This window comes from Parasteatoda tepidariorum, chromosome 3 (assembly GCF_043381705.1).
Source record: "Parasteatoda tepidariorum isolate YZ-2023 chromosome 3, CAS_Ptep_4.0, whole genome shotgun sequence".
Classification (NCBI taxonomy): domain Eukaryota; kingdom Metazoa; phylum Arthropoda; class Arachnida; order Araneae; family Theridiidae; genus Parasteatoda; species Parasteatoda tepidariorum.
In genome coordinates, this window is record NC_092206.1 from 40,663,842 (window position 1) to 40,685,965 (window position 22,124).

General features: G+C 29.2%; 1 protein-coding gene across 1 annotated transcript in view; it reads left to right on the forward strand.

The window, feature by feature from the left end:
- Positions 1-11,359: 11,359 nt before the first annotated feature.
- LOC107457425 (transcriptional regulator ERG homolog) overlaps positions 11,360-22,124 on the forward strand; it is a 29,717-nt gene continuing 18,952 nt past the window's right edge. The window contains exons 1-2 of the mRNA XM_016075584.3: positions 11,360-11,865; positions 14,307-14,402. Of these exons, the coding sequence (XP_015931070.1) occupies positions 11,853-11,865; positions 14,307-14,402 (109 nt within the window). The 5' untranslated portion in view covers positions 11,360-11,852. The remainder of the gene's footprint in view (positions 11,866-14,306; positions 14,403-22,124) is intronic.

Below are 22,124 nucleotides of genomic sequence, written 5' to 3' on the forward strand. Positions count from 1 at the left end.
TTTGCTTATAACAGCTATTAATAAATGGGCGAAGTAATAGTATTCGCTTTTTATCAAATTAACAGTTATTAAATTAGTATTCAGAATGTAAAGCTTTTTTTTTCAACTAATCTTCGCTCGTTTTCTTTCCTGCCAGAAAAATTATTATTTTCATATGTACAGTTCTCAAGACTTGTCGAATGATAATTTAATAAACATTAAAGGAATTTTTAAAATTTTTTGACTTTTCTATTATGTGATAACCATATTGATTTTCAAGTAAAAACTTGTATGTATTAATGTAATATGTTTCAGATGTTTCCTTCATAAGAAATATAAATAAATAAAATTAATTCTGTATAAACTATTTCTGGAAAACATTAAAAGGTTAATCATCTTCTGCATTCTAAATGTGTCCTATCAACTTTAAAAAGTGGGAGTTGAAATTTTCCTTTATAAAAGATTGTTAAAATTAAGAGGTCAAAAAGTCAATAATAATATAACGCTGTTGTCGCTTGAATCTCCCAAAGGGATGAAGTTCTTTTCATACAGAATAATGGATTACTGTTTCGAAAGCAAAGGTGGTAGGACACGTGGCACTTAAATGCCCCTATTCAACGATAAGGATGGCTAGAATATGCACCCCTCGAAGCGTTATCAGCACCCTTTCACTTATAGCTATAACACCAGAATTATTATAATCCCCTCGGATAAAAAGTTTATAAACAGTGTGGCTGGGCCTTATTCAGGAAACCACATAGAAAGATGGAGAACAGGCTCTAACTTTCGACTTTCATGCTTTCAGCAAAGAAATAAAAGCATTAAATAATAAATAAAAACAATATCTAAACTATGATATTGAAACTACAGTCAAACCCCGCTATAGTGAACCTTCAAGGAGCCGAAATTTCGGTTCACTATAACCGGGTGTCCACTATATCCGTTAGTATAAATTGGAGTTGAAATGAGGGCCTTATCAACCCATATTAGTGACCAACCCTTTGACCAATAATGAATAATTACTCATTCCATCTGACAGAAAATGCATGCAAATTGATCCCACTGACACCTTGCAGGTGCATCATCTGCCTGGGTTGGAAACATCTACTTGGTTTGTTTAGGGATGGGAAAGTGAGATAAAAGAACAAGAAAAAATGCTTATCATTACATTCCCCTCTATAGATGGTTTTAAAAATCGGTATATGTGTTTATTCTGAAGTAGAAATTTCAAAATTATTACAAAAAAATTAAGAAAAAAATCAGTCGAAGACAGAAAAAAGTTCATTATATCCAACTTCCTCACTTTTTTGGTTCACTATATCCACAAAAAATAACATTGTGCGTGTATAGCAAGGCACGGGACCGAATATTTCGTTGACTATATCCGGGAGTTCACTATAAACCGTGTTCACTATAGCGGGGTTTGACTGTATTTACCAACAAATAATGATAACATTTTGACTCTTAACAGTTTTGAATTTTTTAGGTGTTACTAAAATAAGCTCTTAGCATACAAATATACTATGAAAAAAAGAAGGAAAGAAAATGATAATTTTTCCATAACATTGCCGTTGTGATCAGGGAAAAACTCTGAAGATCCAAGCTAAAATAAAATATACATCTCCGCAGCAGCCCATTGTGGGCCAGAGTGTTCAAAGCTAGTGAGCAACTGGTTGATTGTGATAAAGTGAGCAGCATTTCACAACAGCTGCCTTCTACTCTCAGACAATCTGATACCCATAGATCTGAAGCTGAATGGGCTTCAAACCGTCACTGAGGATCAAACCTTGGTCCTTCAAATGTAGCTCAGCCCCCTTGACCACGGAGCCATCGCAGCTCAGATACAGTGGCAATCACATTAATTGAATCAAACTCATATTTTAGAAAATGACAGCCTATAAAGAATAATAATGTATTTCGTTCTTAACTTATATTTAATATGCCTTCTAGAGCAGAGTTATTTTCACTCGTTTTTAGTTTTTAATATAGATTCGACTACGCGCTCTTATACAACCTTGCAATTTCCTTATTCCAAAACCATACTCGAATAAATGAACAATTTCAACTTATTTTTGTGACTCATTGCTTGCAGATATATAGATTCTTTATGATGGGATTAGATCCGTAAAACTTCCCGGCTGCTTTAAAACAAACGCTTTCTTTCTAAAAACGTATTCCTTCCAACTTTTTTTTTTTTTTTTTTTTTTTTTTTTTTTTTTTTTTTTTTGTGAATTATACCAAAGAGCTAAATTATATTGAAATATTCCATGTTCAGATGGAAGCTTCTTGCGTAACTATGGCATTATTCTTTCTGTATTTATTTCTTATATTGAATGATGCTCATATTTTTTATTCAACAGAAACAAGTGGTCCTTTCCAGGTGTATAAAAAAACATCCTCCTCCCAAACTAGTTGAAAACCAACATTTGGAAAAATCCAAAAATTATGAGCTCCCTAATGTACATCAAAATAATTGATTTTCTTTATATACTCGTTATTTATTTTGAAATAATATATAACATTCACACATTACTCATTAAAATATTATTCGAGGAACAATTATTTACAAATTATGAATTATAAATAGTTCAATTCTTCATCTACAAAGATATGAAGTCCTTACCTTAAGTACTAGAGAGAATTGAAGATCTAATTACAAAGCAGAATTTTTTTATAAATTTTATCTATTTTGCATTTTATAACTTATGAGCATTTAAGCTTAAGCACAGAAATTAGTTAATTTTATTTATCAAATATTTTATTTTTTATCTGTCTTTAATATGTTAAATATATTCTGAATAATTTTAAACAAAATTATGAACTAAAACATAGATCTTAGTGATTAAATAAATGTGATTTTCAAGCATTAGTAACTAAAATATTATTCGTTAGATATAAATAATTATTTTTTTCTACAATTTCAAAAATTCAAAGACGGAAATCAAAATCTAAATACAAAGCAAAATTTTTATCTTGTCAGTTTTGTATATCACCTATTTTATTATTTATATGCATGCACGATAAAATGTATGTTCGAAATTGCTTAGAAAAACAATGAAATAAAATATCCCAAAAAGATTAATATTAACGAATTTCGTAAACAATTCAAAGAAACAAAAGGCCGTTAATTTAAAAACAAATATAAAGTTGCACATATGCATTAACAGGGTACGTTTTAAAGAAATGAAACGCAGTGTATCAATCAATAATATTGTATTCTTATAGAAAAAAACTAATTACTTACCCGCTGACAAATTAATTCTTTGAACAATATATGTACATTTTTCTTCTTCTGTATTTAAGATAATTAAGTCTTTTTTCATATTCATTTCATTTTTCTAAAATTTTCACTTTATTTTCCGTTTGAAATAAGTTAGTTTAGAACTTAGTTCTCCAATATGCTAAACATACTTTTTATCTTAATTATAAATGCACAGTGATTAAAATAATGTTTACAACTAATTCTTTTATTTCAAATGAAATTTACTTAATTAAGAATCAATTTAATTATAAAGTCATTTATCTGAAAATTGTCTTATAACATTTCCTTCATTATGTTTTTTGATAAAATTGATACAGAATACGCAAATTTTTATTTCTTTTCAAGTGAATGTATACTTATTGAAAAATGCTGAAAAAAAATCATCTGTAAACTAATATATATCAGCTATCATTTTTTAAAGTAAATGAATAAGCTCAATTATGCAAATAAGCTCAATTAAATACCTTGCAAGAGTCGTGAGCCTTGGTATCGATCCTGATTGGCTGTTGCAACGTGGCATTAGTAAATGTTAGCAACTGTTCCTTCCATTCTATTTTGAGTAGTTCCATTCTAGTCCAATCTCTTAAGAGAAACATTCTATATTCTTCCACAAGAAAAGATTTGGTCTATTTTGTACTTAACACAAAGACAGACTCGAACACACTCACTTAACTTAAAGACATATGGAACACCAAGCATAATTAGCAAGCAAACTAATGATGCAACGAAGTTGCCAATTTCACAAAACAAAAATAATCACGGTTCAATAAAATACACAAACAAATAATAATATTCGATGAAATAAAAGACGTAGACAAGAAAGAATTTTATTTTGTGATTATATTACGTGATATGGTGTTGTATTTAATTAACAAGGTTATTAATATTTTAATTTATGTGAAGAAATATTAGCCAGTAATATGCAGAATATTAACATGCTATCTTGTCTATAAAAACCAGCTAGCGCTGAGGTCATAGTTCAAATGTCTGTACATCAGTGATCTTCTTCATCTTGAGTTGCAAGAAGGATTAAAATATTTATTGCAACCAATTTTAAATTCTTATATTTTACGCAACATTAGTTTCATTAAGTATCAATTTCATACAAAAATATATTTTTAAAAATCGTTTGCTACATTTTCTTCATTATAATTTTATTGTATACATATATTCCTTCATTATATACATTTATTTCAACAATATAAAGATTTTTTGTTACGTATATCTCTCTCTGGTCTTCATTCAACCTTCTCTGCATATCTCTCTCTGCTTTTCATTCTGTTATCTCTCTCTGCTCGTCATTAAATGCCCTGCAAAGGAAAGAATATGTCAAATTAGTTTCAACACGTGTTTGGAATTATTATTTCAACAGAAACTTCAGAAGTCGTTTTTAAATTTTTCACTCTTCGAAAATAGTTAGTTTTTTAATTCAGTTGTTTATATTTCATTGAATTTGCTCAATTAGTTATCTTTAAAAACCAATGTGCTATTACACATTGTATTTAAATTTTTGTAAGTGCATATAAGAGCAGCAAACACTAAGAGTAACAAAAGCAAAAAAAAATCAATTTAAATGAAAAAAGAACAATAAAAAAAATTAAACCATAAAATTAGAACGATGTTTTCGGTAAAAAATTGACATTAAATTCTGGCGAAAGTCAGAGATTGAAAATTAAATTAAATAAAATTAAAATAAATAAAATAAAATAAAATATAATAAAATGAAACGAAAGGAAATAAAATAAAATAAAATAAAATAAAATAAAATAAAATAAAATAAAATAAAATAAAACATAATAAATAAATAAAACATAAATAAATAGAACATTTATAATAGCTCTTAGGCAATCATTGAACACTCTTAGACTCTTATTAAACACTCTTAGACACTAATAAAATTACTTTATTCTTAACGAAAATATATTCAAATCATAATTGTTTAATAATGAAAATTGTTTTCCATGCTCTGTTCTTTAAAAAAAGATCAATTACAGGCATCACACATTATAAAATTAACAAGAATAAAAAAGAAAAAAAAGGAACACTGAAATTAGGAAAAATCTAAAATAAAGGAATAATACAAAAGTAGGATTGCTAAAATGAGCTCCTGCTCGAAATAAGTACGAATTAAAATATATTTGCCAGCAACAGTAACCAAATCTAAAATATTCAACTGGCAACCAAATTGCGTTAATGCGAGAATCGCATCACTTTGTCAGCAAAAATTGATAAATCGCAGAATAATAAAAAATAAGTACAATGATTATCATTTAAAAAATTTTTAGAAAACATTCAAAAAACAAAACAAACATGTGGAAAAACACTAAGAGGTCACACGAAAAAAACACAAAATAAGCATTTCTGTCGTATTATCTATACTGAATAACTCAATTTTCTTATGGTAACTGGATTGGGAATGAGCAAATGGCCCATGGCATCTCATAGTAGCCGCATAATAACATTTTTCGTAATTAACTTTAAAAGGGATGGCTATATATGAAATATCGACATACATGGATATCCTACTAGCTCTATGGATAAACACATAGGACTTGATAACGATTATTACACGGGTAATATCTCAAATGCAGGTTAAGGATGATCTATTCGAGATCCTGAACTTACAAAACGTGCAAAAAATGTGAATACCTATTAACTCACTTGCAGCTTGTTCCAAGGGATATATATATATATATAAATTTTGAGTGCTTCTCACACTATTGTATTGATACATTTTGCTTTGGCTATATTGATACAATATTAGAAAGCACTACTTTTTGCGGATGTAATCGTGTGAGCTGATGAAAAGATTATATCTTTTATTTTCCGGATTTTTAATAATTTTTTCTCTCCTTTTTTTCGGATTATTTTTCCGGTTTCTTGTTATTTTTATTATTATGTTTCTCCCCCCCCCCCTTTCTTTTTCATTGATCTGTAATCTTTTCCATGTTTTCTCTACAATTTGAACTTATTTCATAAGTTCTATTTACTTGCAGATTATGCGCAATAAATAAAACATATTTATANTTGATTTATATTTCTTTCATTATCTTTATTATTTAGCCTTGTAATATTACAAGATAATGAAAGAAATGTAATCAAAATAAATAATTTAATCAAAAATAAAGCCTTGTATTATAATCAAAGTAAAGTCTTGGAAGTAATACAAAGCTTTACTAAGTAATTCTTGTAAAAAAAAAAATTTCTTTCATTATCTTGTGTTACCTATATTACTAAACACATCTGTATTAAATAGTGACTTTGTTTTCAGGTCTAGTGTTAATCTCAAATGTCTAGTCTTTAACATATTTGTTAAATTAATAAGCTTAGTAGATAATGTGGTTGATTTTCTACAGATATCGGTTTGCTGCCTTACCCAATAAATTTTCTCATTCTGAAGACAAACGAATTCAGCCTCGGACATCTCTTAAACTTTTCCAAGGATCTCAGTTGTTAAGTGGAGAGAAACTTCACCTACAAAGAATGCTCAATGCCTGGTTTGGAAATTCGAAGCAAATGTGGCGTCTCCTTTACAGAGCATCCACCCACGGTTACACGGCTGAAGCATTTCATTATCACTGTGATGGGCATAGTCCCACATTTGTCATAGCTCTGGTGAGAAATTTGTTATCTTAGTTATTTACAATGGTAGTTGTATTCTTACTCTTTTTTTTATATATATATAAGTATATATATAGGGGAGAGTCGGGTAATCCTGCCTACTTAAGGAGTCTTGATTATATTTCTGTATAATATTGTGTAATAATCAATACTTTTGTATGTTTCTATTGTCTTATCATCTAATTAAATAATGCAAAAAGAATAGACCAAAAAAATTATAGTTTAACTTAAAAATATTTTTTTAAGTTAAACTATTCTTTTATTAGTTTAAAAAAACACGTTTTTCAGCTCTTTTCAAAATGAGTCGGGTAGCCCCGCCCAGTTACAGAAATTACGTTTTTTTACTGTTTTTTCAGGTGTAAATGAAAATGACCAATGTATTGACAATAGATAAACCTCGTTTATCAGTTTTATCACAAAATTCAAACGATTTTTATTAATTTCATGACTACTGTATTTAACATATATTCGAAACTATTGTTTACCATGTTATCAGCTGCATAAATACTTAAAACTTTGAAAATAATATTTTTTTAAATATAACAATTAATGTCCGATGGCCCATTGACTTGAAAAAATACTCTATACATATGAAATTGACCGTGGGAACTCCACCCGACACTCCATCATATATTAACTATTTAATTAATTATAGATTTATTTTATAAGTTTCCATAATGAGTATACAAATAGTTTAAAATAAAATTACTTTCACCCTCTGTTGCAAAGTTTCATCGAACGAAATAAGCAAAAACCATTTCATTCCTAAATGACTCCAAATCTTAAACAAAAACTTCGCTTCAAAAAATAAGAAGCCTGAATTTTCTCTTAGAAATATTCCAGTTTAATTTAAAAGTTTTCGGTAAACGCACTTTCCGAAAGAGTAAATTGCAAATTAACGATTGCTTTAGTACCCTTTCAAGCTTATTTCGAGAAACATTTTCCCTATCGATATCCTTAAACGGCTTGAATCAGCCCTGGACATTAAAAGACTTCAGAGAAAAGGATTGAAAACAATTCAGTTCCTTTTTCCCGATAAGAGAAATAGGGAACTTCTTCTCTTTTCCCTCTTAACAAATTCTGTTCCTTCCACAGCGATCAAGTCGTTCCGAAGTTTCCGGCCTGCGGAAAAAGAGGTTTTTCTCGAGGAAACTGCCATTTTGTTATGGTAAACAGCCACCTCCCCGGGCCCAAACCCCCATCGTCACAGGCGATAAGGAACCTGCACACTCTCCATTATTCCACCTCCGGACCCGGTGTTCAATCATCCTGTCCGGCAATGGTGATAAGGTGGCGATAAGAGTCCGGACGGTGAAATTGCAGGAAGGAAGCGGTGAAAGCGGTTGTTGCTACCGGCAACTGGAGTTAGGCCCAGACTCATTTACAGTTTTCCAAGTTCTCTTTACGAACTACGGTGGAGAAAAGGGAATGGGGTTTAATTTAAGATCTGATATTTGAGGTGCGAACTTTATGTACTTTCATCAGAGTCAGATGCTTATCTGTGTTTTGAGTTTTATACTTTAAAATTCTTTCTGCTTTTCTGAAATACAATCATTACGTTTGAGTATTTTGAAAACTTCGGAATTACACAGCAAACTATTTTAGCTTCTTACTCTTTTTTTNTGGGGGGGGGAGTGATTGAGCTATTGTTAAAAGTTAGCTTTTGCATTGAGTTCCATTTATAAAAGGTTTTTGCATCTGTGTTGAATTTAAGTCCTAATGCTTTAGCTTTATATGTAATTTTAACAGCTACTATCAAATCAAATATATTTTATGATTAAGCAAAAAATATTTTTTCATAATGCATTGGTAATGTTTTTAACAAGTGAGTATGTAATATTTAGCTTCTCATGTTGGAAAGTAACTGTAAAATTTGAATGTGCACCTTTTTTATTTGTCGTGATTTAAGTAATTTAAGTTAATATGTTTAACGTGTAATTAATACATAATATATTTTAACATTAAACTTAACAATGAAAAATTGACTTCAAAATTTCTAATTGAATTCAAAAGTATATTAATATATTAGCAATGTTGAATAATTAAAAAATAAACAAATTTATCTTGAATATTTAAGAATGCGTTGAACTTGGCTTAACAGAGCAGAAGTGGACAGAAATTAACATTATAAAATTGTTCAATACAATTTACAGAAACTTAAAAATGAAAATATAAATATCTTTATTATTCAACCAAAACCATACATGCATATTTTAACGGCGAACTTTTATGATGCAGGGCAGCATTGCTGGCAACCACAAAAATTTGCCAACTTCTAATCGATTGTAAACAATTACAGACGATATCCAAAACGCGGCAGCATTTGAGTTTTCAGAAGTGAAAATATTTAGCTTCTGTTGTGAGAGCACGTGATCTACCGGCAACTGAAGTTAGGCCCAGACTCATTTACCGTTTTCGGAGTTCTTTTTACGATCTGATATTGGAGGTGCAAACTTTATGTACTTTCATCAGAGTCAGATGCTTAAGAGTGTTTTGAGCAGAAAACCGCAATCTACCTACATAAATCGGGAAGAAGCAAAATATTGCAGTAAATTGAAGATTTAAGGGGGCATAACACAGTAAAATTGAATTTTTTTTTTGGGAGTTTAGACTTTTAAAGTTATGGTATCAAAATATTGAATTAATTTTCATAAAAATGTATACAAGTTGCAGCATAATATATCGAACGCAATTTACAACGGAGGACACGCTGTGTACTTGTCATGTGAACTTGCGTGCTCTTGGATTTACTCACTCCTATCAAAACATTTTAATAAAATATTAATCTTTTAAATATTTTATTGAAATAATTTTTTTAAATTATAAAAGAAAAGGAATTAATGGTATTTTCTATATAAATAGTTGAAATCGCAACTTATTCAGCTGTAATAATTTTTAATGAAGTTCGCAAAGAGTTATAGACAGTTCTGGAATAATAAGAAATGAATGTAGGCCCACAGCCAAAGAATATACTCAAAATTAAGATTACAGCAGAGTTATGGCTGATACTTTAGAAACATACAAGGCGTCACATAATGGTAAATCGACAAGAACTACTAGCTCAAAAATGATGAAGAAGAAGCATCTTGTGGACCTGGCATTGATGTATTATTGCTAGATGCAAAATTGTATATAGTTATATGGATTATTGATCACACGTCTCGCAATTAAACGCAATTTACTAGAAACTATGTTTTTCTTGTTTACTATCTCTGTAACTCGCACAATTTTCAACCGATTTACTTCTAATTGTGACACGCTGTTCACAATAAATATCGTTTTCATTGCACTCAGGGATTTTTTTAATAGGGTTGACTAGTTTCGAGTAATCCACGAAAAGAAAACTTATTTTATATCATTTTTTGAATTTTTTTCATTCAAAACTCCGCAATTTTGTGAGGAAAAAAAATTTTTTTTTTAAATCCTACTTGTATCGAAAACTACATTAATGTATTTTAAGAAAATTAAGACCAAATCGAATTTAGATGATTTTTTTTCCATCTAACTACATTTTTGTGTCCGGGGCCCTGCATGATATTAAGACTGCCTTGAGTCACACTTTAACTTCGTAGCTCGTAACATTATGTTCCCCTTAACATTTTATATCACTGTACTCTTACTGTACTTGTAACATTTCAAAAATTTAATATCACATTTTTTATTATTCTATTAAGAGAGTGATACGATTTAGGAAACTGGTGGTTTCAATAGTACCACTTGCTGACCTTTCAAATACAATTAATTTTCAGTACTTACTGTGCACATATTATTACCAAAAAAACAAGGATAATAATAATATAATAATAATAAAATAATAATAATAAGAGAGTTGTAGCTGAATGAGTGTATTTTATTGTTAAAATTCTTCAAATGTAATTTTCAGTAATCTGTGATTTATAAAAATTTAACTGTGAAAAGTGGTACGATTTAAGCAACTCACCTCTATTTAAATTTATTTTATTCTTTGTTTCGTGGTATCTGAAGTGTCAAAAATTAAATTTTGGATGGAAAGTGTAAAATCTGGAAATAAATACATTATCTTTCTGAATGCCATTGAAAAAAAAATTAAATAAAAGTATTAAATAAATTTCAGAGATAAGAGTTAAAATAATATAATTGTTAAAAAACAAACACTCTTATTTTTTTTTTAAAATAAAAGTAAATATTAATGTGACATAATAAACATTTCATTAAAGTGTGGAAAAAATGATGTAATTAAGTTCACTTTTTTAATTTAATTACGTGATGAATTTGTTTCTGTAATAGCGATGCAGAAAAACAAAACCAAAACCCTGATAAAGGCAGATAATTTTTCTCCCCACAAACAAATTCAAAACATTTCACCAGCTGCTGTAGAAGTAGGCGTGGTTGTTACAACAAACCCTTCACTCCCATTGGTCGATATACCTTCCATCGTTTTGAGCTGAAGTAATCCTTCCAATTGTGGCGGCAAACCGATTGGATAAGGCAGAAATATTTATCGTGGTCCTTCGCTGAGGTCAGTTGATTTGACTTCATCGCCTGACCCCAGGAAGTCCTGAACTAGTCCATCACTTGATATTGATAAGGATCGTCCTTCCGATGTTACTTCCTGATTATTTCCAAGTCCTTTAAAGTTACGTTTGACCACGTGTTTTTTCTAAGATAGCCTTTTGAAAAAATTATCAAGAATTACAAAACATTTCATTTTTAGAACTTTGATGATAAAATATCATTTAATTCACTTTGAGATACTTACTGTTAAAATGAAAAGTATAGTTTCTTACTTTTTATAACAAGTTCTATTTAAACTCTGAGAAAGAACAATTTTTTGGAACAAGAAGTAAATATTTTTAAAATAATGCAGCAACAAAGCAATGACAATAACATCAGACAGTTTAGTTATGAATTATTTTGTATTATGTTAAAAGCATCTGAACCAAGCACCTAATAGTCAAGAAGTATTTTCAAGAACTGAGTATCATAATTGCTGACGCATTCCACGAATAAAATGCTTTACAGTGGTAAGAACTTTCATTGATACATTATTTCTTAGATATTATAACCCTTTGTAATTAAAATTAATTTTGCAAACCAATTTGAAGATCAAATTTTATCTGTTATTATTAAAATGTGATTAAAAAGTGATTACTGATGCAGTGCTAGTTAAATATCTTTATTAAAAATACTTTTTATGTATTTATTATTGTTTATTTGTTCAATTATTGATTTTTCTTTTATGTTATTCTTTCATTTTATTAACAGATAGCTCAGAATGAAGGTTTTTGCTTCGATTATTGTATTTATCAAGAGCTTTGCAATTTTGATATCATAGAAAATGTTTTTATTTTTTCTAAAAAATTCACTTGAGTACTATTAATGTATATTCGAATATTGAAAGACAAGTAATATTATAGATCATTTAATATTATAGTTATCAAAAACTCATGAATTTGATTTAGTAAAAAAGAATCAATTTAAAATAATAGCTATAGCATGAGATGAATACTCATTAATAAAAACCTCTTTCATAAAGAAAATTCTGGAAATATAAAAGTTTAGAGAAACACTTCTGAGTGAAATTGGTGCATCAGATTACTTTAAAGAATAATTAAAGACCCTATACTTTTTTTTTTATTTCGTGTGATTTTGTTATCAATTTTATCTAACAACTACTGTTTAAAATAAATATTTGTTAAAAAAGAAGAAAGAGAATGATTTTTCAAAAAAAAAATTTTGATTAACATATTTCGTGTAAAAAAATTTAGCTAAATATATAAAACTTATTAATATATATGACTTAGTAAAAAATTGCGATTGATTCGAAAAACTGATTAATAAGAGAAATAAATAAAATTAAATCAAGATTGCATTTGTAGATTGTATATTAATTCTTCTTTATGCAGGGAGTTTACATTCAAGGTTCTTGTTTCTGTTATTTATTTAGAGCTGTAATAAATTTTGATTCTGTCATAAATTTTGATATCATAGCAAATGTTTTTTTCTTTCTGAAAAAGAAAAAAAGATTCAAGTACAATTTATACAGATTCGAATACTGAAAGACAAGCAACATAATAGAACACTTGCAATTATTCTTTAAAAAAGAATAATTGTCAATAAAATGATTGAAAAATGAGCACAAATTTTAATATAAATTAATTTTTTTAAATGCATGATTCAATCAAGCAGTCAACTGATGTAAAAGTGTAATAAAACGACAAATATTGAGAAAACAAATTCATGATTCTAGATAAAAAAAAATAAGAAAAATACTGATATTAATACTGATTTTAGATAACGATATTGATATACTTCGTGTGTTCGTACCACGTCACGTTTATTTTATTGTGCTTTTGTGTTATAAAATAAAAAATAAATGACAATAAAGAACGTTCAATATGGTCTCGTTTTGATTAAACAGAGCTCTAAGCTAGAAAACATCACTGGCGTTATATATTAAATCATAGGTGAAAACCCATCAAACCGTATAATGCTAATCTTAAGAGAAAAATTCGTTTTTCACACGTCCCTCTAAACAAATGAGTAAAGAATTAAAATTTAANATAGAAGTCATTTACCCTTGTTCCTTAAAATAAGTACATCTCACTTGGAACCTTAATATAAGGAACTTTTAAAAATGAAATCGCAATTTCATTCATCTCATTAAATATTTACAATGAAAATTGCATATAGTATTTTTTTTAATTTTAGATGTTTTTATTTAGCCCACCAAAATTTTTTTTCTTCGATTTTTGGCCCTCGACCAGAAAAGTTTGCCCATCCCTGCTCTAAACAAATAAGTAAAGAATTAAAATGTCATAATTTTAAGGATTTCATAAGAGAGAATCACAGACCAATGAAATCAATCTTAGATACTTTTTTTCAAGTTTTATTATTCTTTTTTACCATATTTATTTAGCAATAAGACAATAGAATTTTATTAAAAAAAAACATTAAGATATCTATTAAAACTAGAGATAGGAAAAAAAGTATTGTTTTTTATTGAATATATTTGGAAACTATTATGACGTCTACTAAAACTCTTTAGAGTGAAATTTTATTGAATAAAATTCGGTGGATGAAACAACCACCGTGTATACGCAGCTAGGTGCACATTAAATCTGTCGTAGCTGAAAGTCCTCTCGTTGGTTGATGTGGGGAAGTTTGGAAAGAGGGGAACCAGTTCAGGCGTTGTCCATTACGTCTGACCATGGTAAATTCTATGTCATATGGCTATTTAAAAACAGAGCCCCAAAAATGGGGCGAGTTGTTTGATCATGGTTAGGGGATCTGAATGTATCATGGACATCCATTTATTAAAGTTCATAATAAGAAAAAAGAGTATATAATTGTCATTGAATCAATAAAAACAGTTGCTTTGCATTAATTAGAACTCTAAAATTGTTTTAAGTAACAATATGTTATAGAGATTTTTGAATAATTTGTTAAATTTTTCTAATATTAGATAGTTCTGCTTACACCGAAGCGCTGAGAAAAAACGCTTGGAATCCAGCTACGGCTTCGTCACCTACATATGAAGCGGCAGCTTCTGTGACCGCTGGTAAGTTGTAATATGTATATTTTGTAGTTAATTTAATTAATTTGTAATTAATTAATACCCGTTACTTTTTTTAAAAAAAAAATAACTTTTCGGTTTGTTAACAGCATATACGGCCTCTTATTTAATTACAAATTTGATCTTTATACTTTTAATTGGAAATTTATTTTTAAATTAAATATCGCCAATGCTATATAGTCTTTATATATTCTTTTTTCGCCAAGATATTTAAGTTCGACCGTAGTAACATAAATTCTACAGTATTAAGAAATTTCATTCTTTGAAAATAAGTTCTTAATGATATATTCATATCAAGAAATAATACATAAACAATAATTAAGAAATAATGAAAAACAATTCCTGATATTTTCTCGCTTTGTCGCTAAAAATTATAAAAAACTTAAATATGTTGATGCACTTCAAACAGTAATCAAATCCTTTCAAGCCTACAACTAACTTCCAGTGCTTTGATTTAACAAGTAATCCAAATTTAAGATAAGGGGCTTAGCAAGACTCAATTTAATGTTACTGAATCACGAAATTTTAAACCGGTTAGTAAATGTCTTTAACATACGAAAAAATCGAAGAAAAAAACATAGGGATATTTCGTATTCATTAAAAAAACTTACACAAAATTTAGAAAAAAAAATTTCATGGATTTTTTTTGATTAAAAAATTTAAACAATTCATGAAGAATGATATATTCATATTTTAAAGGTTATTTTGCTTTGCTTATTGAGAAAAACTAGAAATGTGTACATGTACATATAATTTTTCATTTAAAATTCAACCAATGAAACTTTTAAATTTAATAAATTCTCCCTCGATAAGTTTGCTTCAAGAATTAAATAAACGTCAAATACAAAGGAAACTTTTTCTGATGCTATGTTTGCGGTCTTTTTTTTTTCTTTTAAATTGCTGCTTAATAATTTTAAACTGGAAATTAAAATTCTAATTTCTTTAAAAATTAATTCATTTTCAAACGTGCTCATCGTACTCATGATAGTTAGTTAATTTTAAACTTTGAATGTTTAATTCAGTAAGATTTATCAACTCATTATCTGACTAGCTTGTACAAAATAAAGAAATATTCCCCACAGAAAATTATAAAGTACAGTTGCGTGTACTTTATTTTCGATATAAAAAAGATATAAAAAGAAAAAAGAAAAGAAAAAAAAACTTTAAAGTGATAAAGAGAGGACGAAAAAAGAAAAAAAAAAAAACATTATTTTTTAAGCAGACGATTTTATGAAATTTGAGAATGGTGGATTTCAGAACCTTTTTTTTTAGTTTTAATATTTTGTTGATGATTTGCGGAAAAAAAAGTACAAACTAATATACCTTTCAAATGGTAAGTGATTCCAAACTATAATAACGGATTTTCATGTTATTACTAGGTAATTATATACTGCCACTTTGACTTAGCTTTCAAATTTTGCGCAACTTACAACGCAGCTGTTTTATTATTCAACAAATGATTTATACCGTATTTCATACCGCAACAAAAGTTTGAAATTGAAAATAAGACAATGATTCCGAAATCTGTCATTTATCGAATTGTTTTCCACAAAATTTAATTTTTTCTCACTTCTTCTTATCGTATTGCGATTCTAACGTTAACGCATTATTTCACTTAAAGGAATTTTAAATAATTGCTTAGTGACTCTGCCATCTACTGTCGTCGCTTACCAGCCTTTACAAATTTTGCAATCATTTTTTGCGTTTTGACGATAAATATGATTGTACTCAAGTCTCTTTCTAGCATTACCAAATGCACAAGCATGTCTCACAAATTTTTATTAATTAATTTTATTGTTTACATTGACTACCTGCAGTACAACTTTTAATAAAAGCAAAAAATTACTGCATAATAATTTTAAAACGATTAATAAGTTCCGATGCCGATTTAAAGATATTTACGATAAAATGTTGTGTTTTAAGGTAATATCATAGGATTGCTTTCTTATACAGAAATATCATTTTAGTTTTAAGCTTTTTAATAATCAAAATCCAACAAGTGATAACAAATAGTACTAGGAAGCTATACATTAATGTTGCAAGTGAATACTTTTAAAAAGGAATAAAGAAATATTTAATAGGTTTACAATAACTTGATATCTTTTATTGATTTCATGCTAATGACAACCAAAGAAATATGGATCTGCATGTGAGAAAGTTAGATTATATTCTGTGATGTTCTGACCAATAAGAATGCGCTGATAATAATAGAAAACGATTCCTTGTCTTTTCATGTTATTTAGAGAGAGTGCACTTTTTGAGTATCGACAATCGGAATGTTATGCAAAGTGTGGAAGCTATAATTCAGATTTATTGAACTTGAACTTACTTCGATTTAAATGATCACACCGCATGTATTTTGTGATTGTGATTATTTTATTCGGCGACTTGTTTTACTTCTTTGCTATATATATTTTATTCATCGAATCGAACAATCTACGTAATATAAATGTTAGGATTTTTACTTTCATATTCTAACTTTCATATCCCTTTTAATCCCAACAAAAGTTAGAATATTTTTTATTACAATTTATAACAAACGAAGAGTTATTTATACATTTTTTTAAATTTCAATAATTAAATTTGAGCGTATGTCACCCCGGTTGCTGAAACCCTCCAGCACTGAAATGGGTGCTGCAAATTTTCATCTGCAGATTATTTCATCTTAGTTTTCTTTTTAAAAAGCAAATAAACAAATGGGAGGAAATTGACGAACTCCTTTTTTAAAAAATCTTTAAACTTGTTTCCAATAAAAATTAAAAAAACCGTAAGTTTAATTGTATAGATATTTATTCGAATTCGAAGTTATTCGAAAAGTAAATTCAACTAAAAAAATGTTTTATTTTTTATGCCAGGATCTAAATCATCATTATAAATTAGCAAATTTTACCACAGTTACCAAATTTTAAGGTATAAATTTTTTTTTAAATTTTAACTATATTTTATTGCTAATTTTACCAAAATCATTACCAAAGCGCTTCGGTAAAAATTACCGAACTTTTTGGTGATCCCATAAAACCAGAAAAACCTTTAATTTTACCATATTCTTATAGTTTTTGCCATATTTTTTTCTCAGTGCGTGAGTTAATTTTCACAATAATAAAGTTAACGTACATTTTTATAATGTCCGACTGCGTGGAGGACGCAGATAAATTCGGATTTATGAAGACGGTGCTGCAGATTCATTTTGTAAATTTTGCTAATGGGTGTGTTGTTTTATATTAAAAGTAAAACAACATATGATATTATCTCAGCAGATTCTGTGATTAGTTTTGAATAGTTTCTTTAATGGAGCTACACGACTCTTTGATGCGATAAGATTAACAGTGATTTTGTCACTGTACTTCACTCTAAGGTACACAGCTGTTCCGTATGCTCTATGGCTGGCATCCGAAAGTACATGAATTTGAAGTACCGTGGCATCATCTAGATTGGAGTCGAGAATTCTAGGGACTTGTCTAGGAACTTGTAATTTTGAAATGTCAGATAACTCAGACCTCCACTGAATAAATTGTTAGCGAATGTCTGGTGGAAGTTCCGTCCCACGGACACTTTCTAAGCCACAAGTCTTGGAGTATACATTTGAGTCTTATTGTAAATGGACTACGAAGACCCAATATGTCGTGCAGTTTTCCAACAGTTCGTGAAACAACTCTTTTGGTAACACCTTTTTGCCCATTGAATTCGAGTTAGTCTTTTAGATCTACAGAGATACTATCTTTTCCTAGATGAACATCCCATTGAGGTCCAAGAATTTTGTGTAATTTGACTGCACGATTGGCCTCTGAATGAATGGGATGTGTTTTGAACCCGCTATCCTTCCCTAACTGTAACAAGTTCTTATTGTTTGAGATCCATTTGCACAAATTCATACTTGCGTCAGCCATAATTTGTTTGACTTCGTTCGCCATCTGAAAGGCAGATGGCACGTTGTCGAGAGCTCCTACTAAGTCATAAAGAATTTGTATGTCATACTGCTCAACTATGGCCGGGTTCGAACTTTGAAAAATAAATCACACTGCATTTCAATCCGTCTCATTCAACGATATTTGAAGGAAAGTTTTTTCGATATCTGCCAACATGAATACAGCATTCAAACGAAAAAATGTAAGCATGTTAAATATCAAGGGATTTAGGCAAGTCCTGCTCATAAACTATCGTTTAAGGAAAGTTCACCTTCTTGTGAGCTGGCATCAAAAACTATTCGTTTACTAGATAGAACCGATTGATTCTCTGTAAACCATCGAAAATGATAGATTAAATAACGGTTTATCTACCAGTACTTTGTCTTTTGGGACTTCTATGATACCTCGATTTTCGTAGTCTTTCAGAATGACACGATAATCAACATACAGTTCTGAGTGCCTCTCAAATTTTCTAATCAAATGATCTAGCCGTCCTCTGGCTATTGTTAAGTTATCGTTTAATTCCCTAAAATCACGTTTCCTTAGTATCCTAACATGATACCTCCCTTCACTGTAATCCACAGAATTTTTAAAAGCAGCTAAAGCAGTACTTTCCATTTGCAACTATCCCAATTGATTCTAATTCCTAAAATTTATTTAACCCTTCATAAGCATAGTCCTGTATGAAATAACATTTGGAATCATGTGGGAGTGTAGAGGGGATCGAACCTGTAACCATCCATCCGAAAACTGTTTCAATTTAAATAATAGAATTACCCCTTAATCGAATTTGATTTCCTTTTAACAATTCGCAAAATACGTCACCTCCTAAGAGAATCGATATTTTTTACGGTAAATAAAAATTGGGATTAGCGTTTTCAATTAAATTCAAATTACAAATGTTTATTTTTTCCGAAGGAGCATTTCCGGCTATTTCTGGTAAAATTAAGAATTTAAGTTCCTCAGGAACATCCTCAGCATACTCGAATAAATCTTTTCAGTAATCGGAAATACTGTGTTTTTTAAAAATCCGATTAAATTTGACCTACAGCGCGATCTTTTTAAACCTTATAAATAAGCTGCCTCTTCAGTAATAAGAGATTTCATACTTCCAGAATCGCATAGTCTTGTCATATGCAAATATTTTCGGTTCGATTGCAATATTTTAACTTTCACAAGGAAATATGAACATTTTATTTACATTAAAATAATATAAAAATGGTGAATCTTGCAGTTTGCTGTTAATTCCATCTTGCATTTGTGATTTGTGACTTCTTGTTGCGAAACTGAATTATTTCTTTCTTCCCTGCTCACTGGCACCACACCCGCATTTTTGTTTGGATTTTGTCGATCGAAGAAAAAGTTCGCTTGGTGTAACATTGTACTACGAATATATGATTCTTGTTACAAGATTTACATTTTAAAAGAATTTTCTTACATTTAGACATTGTATGAAATCCGAGACATTTAAAACATAATTTATACCTAGTAACACATTTTAATCTATCATTTGCATTAGAATCGATAAACTTTTTACATCTGAAAATAGGGTGCGATTCCGTGCATCCTAATAAAAAAAAATTTTGAAGTGAAACTTCTAATGCGACTTCCAACAAGGTTGCGTTAAACGTTTAACGCTACCATGGCAAGGAGCGGCCTGTGATCCTTGCAGGAGATTTTAATGTGAATTTCTCGTTACAACATTATTAACCTTCCTTAAAGACAAATTTGGATTGGAAATGATAAATGGTAGGAATGATCCAACAGGGGGAACTACCATTGCTGCAGTTTTTGCAAGAAATATTGAAAAAATAGAACTCAAACATTTCGTATCTTACTTTAGTTATCATAATTCCCATTGTAAATGTTATAGATTTGGATATTTCTCCACTCGAAAATGATAATTAAAAGATTCGATCAGTTGTGAATTGTAAGCAATGTTAATAAAGTTTGTCTTAATGAAACAATATGATTTCACTAAAAATCAATTTCTACCCCTCCCTATTTTCATTTCCACATTACGACGTTTCACTTCTTCCGCGCGGAGGGACTCCACGCACTACAGTGAAACCTGTTTTTGTGCGGTGCTTTTTTATGCGATTTTGTTTTTGTGCGATTAGTTTTGTGCGATTTTATTTCTGTGCGATTTTTTTGTGCGATTTATTTTTATGCGGTATATGAATCTTAGCGGCGTTAGCACCAGTTTAATGTTTCCTATCAATGTGCATATACATGTTGTGGACGAATTCTAATTGCGTGGTCTCCTTGACAACGACGTATCTGGACTTCGAGATGCTCTGTTTATTTCTTTTCATTAGTTCATTTATTATCAACTCCATTTTCTCTTCTGTTTAAAATTTATTCCACGTTATACAAGTTGAAGTAAGTCAGTAAAAAATCGTCTGCTGTGTTAAAATACTTTGTATTTTAAAATTAAACCATCATTTTTATTTTGTAAATTCTCGTCTGCGCGTATCTCAAATACTATACGCTTGGTATTCAGAGTTTTATGCACGATTTATGTGATTAAGGATTCATTTTATAGTGAGATTAACGGTAAATAAATTAATTACTTTTGTTTCTATTTATATGCAGTTTTTGTGATTTTTATTAAATTTTTTATTCATAAGTACTCCCTTAAATGGACAAGAAGAACCGGAATCTGTTACAGCAGATAAAATATATGCAGAGATCGATATTTCGAAAAATTGGAAACGCATTTTCTTAAAATAGATACCAATGCGGAAAGACGCTTAAAATTCAAAAAAGAGCTGAGATCATGCATGTCTCACTATCGTGACGTTTATAAGCAATTGACCAATCGACCGTCGTCACAAAAACTGATCACTGACATTATGGTCCCAAAAATCAAGTCAATAAGCGATGAAAGCGATTTTCAACCAATTCATCACAAGAAGATGTGCGTTTTGGATTACGACGAATAGCAGCCAACTATTTAATGTAAAATTTGAAAACTTCTCCATGTATATGTACAATGAAGAATTAAATATTTTTACAATTTCTTTAGATCTAAATTAATTTAATTGAAAGCATTCTCTCATCTATTTCATGAATCATTGATGTATTTTCTGAGTCCGACTTTTTTTATGCGGTCCCTATCCATCGCATAAAAAAAATTTTAGTTGTATATCGTACAAAGTTGTTATTATATGTAAGAATTTATAAAATTTTCGAATATTTTTTTTTGTACGATTTCTTTTATGCGGTCCCTATCCACCGCACAAAAAAAGGTTTTACTGTATTGTTTTTTATTGATGGTGGCAGTTTTGAGATGATCATCTTAGGTATGTGTGAGGTAGATCTTTGTTTTTCGTTTTTCACCATTAATGTTTTGAGCTTGGGGTAGTTTCCCGTTTAAATTCTCATGAATTCCTGTTTACATTTTCTAGTGCTTGCAACTTTTAGCTAATAATTCCGTAAATTTTTTCCAACTCGGTAATTCGGAATCCAATTCCATTTCGTATAATTTACGTGAATCAATATCAATTCATTGAATAATTATATAAATTAATATTGCTTCGCAAAGAGGGTTCGTTTTTAATTCTAGTTGTTTTAATGATCGATCATCATTGTTTTTTCTTTAAAAAACGATTAAAAATATTTTTTCGTTTAAGAAAATACATAAGTTTGAAATTTCTTCGAAGCTTTTTTTATATTTTTTGCTGAACGTAACGAAATGAAAGTATACCTGAATTTATAAGTAATCAACTGTATTTCAAAAAAAAAAAAAAAAAAAAAAAAAAAAAAAAAAAAAAAAAAAAAAAAAAAAAAAAAAAAAAAA